At 43.4% G+C, this 3,593-nt stretch overlaps 2 protein-coding genes across 2 annotated transcripts in view; one reads left to right on the top strand and one right to left on the bottom strand.

Moving 5' to 3' along the window:
• Positions 1 to 1,251, bottom strand: part of LOC9648510 (tetratricopeptide repeat protein SKI3) — a 6,182-nt gene extending 4,931 nt beyond the window's left edge. The window contains exons 1-5 of the mRNA XM_024667928.1: positions 1,017 to 1,251; positions 558 to 966; positions 268 to 502; positions 166 to 216; positions 4 to 115 (exon numbers count right to left, since the gene is read on the bottom strand). Of these exons, the coding sequence (XP_024523696.1) occupies positions 4 to 115; positions 166 to 216; positions 268 to 502; positions 558 to 966; positions 1,017 to 1,226 (1,017 nt within the window). The 5' untranslated portion in view covers positions 1,227 to 1,251. The remainder of the gene's footprint in view (positions 1 to 3; positions 116 to 165; positions 217 to 267; positions 503 to 557; positions 967 to 1,016) is intronic.
• A 1,818-nt stretch (positions 1,252 to 3,069) lies between these two features.
• The window catches only part of LOC9648509 (uncharacterized lipoprotein syc1174_c), a 2,352-nt gene continuing 1,828 nt past the window's right edge, over positions 3,070 to 3,593 (top strand). The window contains exons 1-3 of the mRNA XM_024667927.1: positions 3,070 to 3,174; positions 3,219 to 3,359; positions 3,411 to 3,593. Coding sequence (XP_024523695.1) covers positions 3,070 to 3,174; positions 3,219 to 3,359; positions 3,411 to 3,593 — 429 coding nt within the window. The remainder of the gene's footprint in view (positions 3,175 to 3,218; positions 3,360 to 3,410) is intronic.

Here is a 3,593-nt window from a genome sequence, read left to right as displayed (position 1 = left end):
AACTAGTCCGTATGACCTTCGTTTGAGCGCTATAGAAGCTAGACCCTTTCCTACTCGCTCAGAAGCTTTCTCAAACAGCCCTTCGGACACAAGTTCTTTTGCCAGCATCCGACACCTGCTTAAACGCTTAGGATATAGAAAACAAACAAGAGAAGGTATACATACCCAGAGATTGAGTTTTCGTCACATGAAACATCCCACTCTGCCAGCATCTTCCTGCAAAAGAACTGTTGGTCAGTACCGATCGCCGCTAGAGCTGCCTTTCACCTAGAAGTTTTACACTTGGATGAAGCTAGTGTGATACCCCTTCCAGGATATAGATGAGCAACGTGCTTTCCGATCCAGACACGAAAGCTCGCTTCTCCCGTTTCAAAATCCTCGAAAAGTTCTTCCGCATCGTCCTCTTCAGCCATGGTCACAAGCACATCGGCCGCCATTGTCGAGGGACAAGTTGATAGCATTTCTCGGGAGTGCTTCAAGAGATCCTTTTTCGTTTGCTCCCCTGGAAAAAAAGCTCCTGTCAGCGAGACCGTCAGAAGATTTCCACTGGGCGGTACCTCGACGAGCTTTGCAAGCAAGAAGTGCCAACAAAAGTTCCCGGTAGATCTCAACGTAAGGTAGCATGGAGACAAGCTCTTCAAGGTGTGACACCATAGCTTGTGTTTCTTCCTCTCCAGTTGCTTCGCATTCTTTCGCTCCTTTGCCAGCTGCTATGTGCGCGTCCACAATTCCAGAGAGGGCCTCAACCCGTTGCTCTCGACTTACTTCCATGTCGAGAACTTGGCCCCAAGCAGCTTTCGCTTGATCGTGCTTGTGTCCAGCTGAGAATGTCCGTGCAAGCTTCCGCATCAAATCCGCCGCAAGCGCACTCTGGTTCCGCGCCCTGGCCACATCCAGAGCTGCTTGGATCGATTCGGCGAGCAAATCTGGTGAGCTTCCCATCGATTCCCGCAGCTCGACCATAGCCTGCTTAATCCCTAGTGGAACTCTGGACGAATCTAGCAAGCAATGCTTACCTGGTACGCCGGCAATGCGGATGGATCGAGAGAGATGGCCTTCTTGAGCGACATTTCGGCCTGATCCAGATGCTGCGAGCTGCGGACGAGCGCCAGGCCGAGGACCACGAATCCATCGTAGTTGCGGCGATCATGCTTGAGTAGCTGCTTGCAGAGCTTGACAGCGTCGGGGAATCGACCATCGCCCAGCGCCTGCCGGGCTTCCTCCATGCCCAAGCCCTAAATATTTGCAATGGATAATTAATTATGATAAGAGCATTTTTGAAGATTGTATCTCCTCGAAGAAGAAAAGGTGCCGTGAAGCGAGAGTCATCTCCCACGCACCCGCATCGACATCCAGTCGAGCAAATACCACACACTGTCTCCCACACACAATCTCGCACTGAACGAAAAAGGCACCAAGGGTGGAAGCGGTCCATGAGTCGGTTGCGGAATCATAGAACCAAGCTTGAAGTGGCCCAGTAACTGAGACTACTTTGTCATACTGGAACTTGGGTGTAGTGGATTGCCAACCAGGTAGCATGACCTGCAGGGGCTGTAGGAAAAGCAGAACAAGATCAGTCTATGGTGAGGGAGGAGCAGCACAGCACTAGAGGGTGTGATGTAGCAAGACCAGTGAGAACTTGGTGCTCCTAGTCGAAGATTTGTGAGTGATTGCCAATCTGGTCATTTGGAGCCAACACCCCTTATGAAAACCATGGAGACAAACTGCAAGAGTGGTGGTGACATGGTTGCAGCTTGGCAAGAAGTTTCAGGTTGCTCAGCCAGTAAGTAATAAATTTTAAAATTTTATATTTTTATGTAGAACAAAAATAAATGAATATATAAAGGATAATAATTTTATATTAGAACATAAATAAAAGGATAAAAATGATTGTAAATATAATTTAAGAATCAAATATTTAATATTTTATTTTTCATAATAACTTACTTAAGGTCCACTCATATAGATTATGGGTATTATATGATAAACATAACATAGATATATTTATATTCCTGCTTCAATTCAAAATTTTAGGGTATTATAGCTTAAAAGTTGAAAATTTAATATCATTTGTAAATTCATTTGGGTAGGGTTTTGCAAAAATTATATTTCTCAACTGCGATGTCAATAATGCAAAAGAATGTCAATCTAAGAAAAAATAAAAATTAACTCTCTTGTCTTTAAGCTTCAACCTACTTCTTTTAATATGGTTAAGATTGTTTAGCTCAAAAGCTTTACCATAAACAAATATAAAAGTATAAATTATGTTTAATTGATTGTGTCATAGAAAAATCTTGATTTTTGCATTGCAAAAATAAGTATTTAGTATGGGAAAACTAGATCTTTTGTTTATACAAGTTTGTTTTCCTTGTAAAATATTTTTCTTCTCAAATAGTTTTATTTACAAATTGACAATTAAATTAAAAATGATATTGAGAATGATATTTCGCTGAGCAAAACCAAAGTGGTAATCAAGACCAAAATGCCAATATTGATAATGTCACTGAAGTAAAATGTACAAAAGTTTCAAATTTAGATGGCTTAGTTTTCTTTTTTCTTTTTTAGATTGGCTCTAATATAGCTACTAAGTCACCAAGGTATTGCTATGCTCAAATCTACATGACATAAAAAACTTTTATTTTAACTTAACGTCATTAGGGTAGGAATTGCAACCTTATTATTCATATATAAGCTTATATATATATAGGTTGCAGAAACAATTTCCATTTGCAATGATCACAAACAACTTAGCTGCATAAACCAGAACCTTTTGAAATAGACATGGGTGACAACAAACCATGCTACTGAACAGACTTACATATTTTGGATCATTCTAATTCTAATAGCAAATTCAAGGTGATGTTGCCCCCACCCATGTTTTGCATCAACATTCGTGAACAGTTCTCCAACATCCCAGTCTGGAATTGGAGCTGTTGTAAACACTGTGTACACATTTTATTCCTTGAAGCCCATGTAAAAGCCCCCCAGAACTTGCTCTCTAGAACTGGCGAAATGGCGCGAAAGATATAAACTAGCCCCTATGTGAAATTTTAGGGCTTATCCAATCCAATGCTGCTGTGTGGATTGCTCCCGGCTCCTCGAGGATTCTGGGCGCCGGGGCTAGCATCGCGGAGGCAGAAGCGCACGGCTGCAGCAACGGCATTCTTTGCTCCGGTATGTCATCGATCGATTTGATCCATTAACATTTTGATTGCCAGGCTTTTGCGTCGCGGCCATACACGGCTGTGCTGATCGTCCCGACTGGAACTGGGGCCTGCATTGGCGGATACGCAGGCGATGCTCTCCCCGTCGCCAGAGCTCTGGCTTCCATCGTCGATTGTCTCATCACACATCCAAATGTAAGTGTCTAGAAAATTTCTAAGCTAGAGAGCTTAGCTTTTTTGGCTTAGGTGCTGAATGGAGCTATGCTTTACTGGCCGATGAGCAACGCCTTGTACGTCGAAGGCTACGCTCTCGATCGGTTTGCCGCTGGTGCCTGGGGTCTCAGCCCCGTCCACCGGAACAAAGTCGGTCTCGTCCTCGACGCCGGGATTGAGCAGGATTTGCGACTGAGACATCTACAAGTGGCTGAT

The sequence above is a fragment of the Selaginella moellendorffii genome, unplaced genomic scaffold, assembly GCF_000143415.4.
Source record: "Selaginella moellendorffii unplaced genomic scaffold, v1.0 SELMOscaffold_252, whole genome shotgun sequence".
Taxonomy (NCBI): Eukaryota; Viridiplantae; Streptophyta; class Lycopodiopsida; order Selaginellales; family Selaginellaceae; genus Selaginella; species Selaginella moellendorffii.
This window is presented reverse-complemented; position numbering and strand designations above follow the sequence as displayed.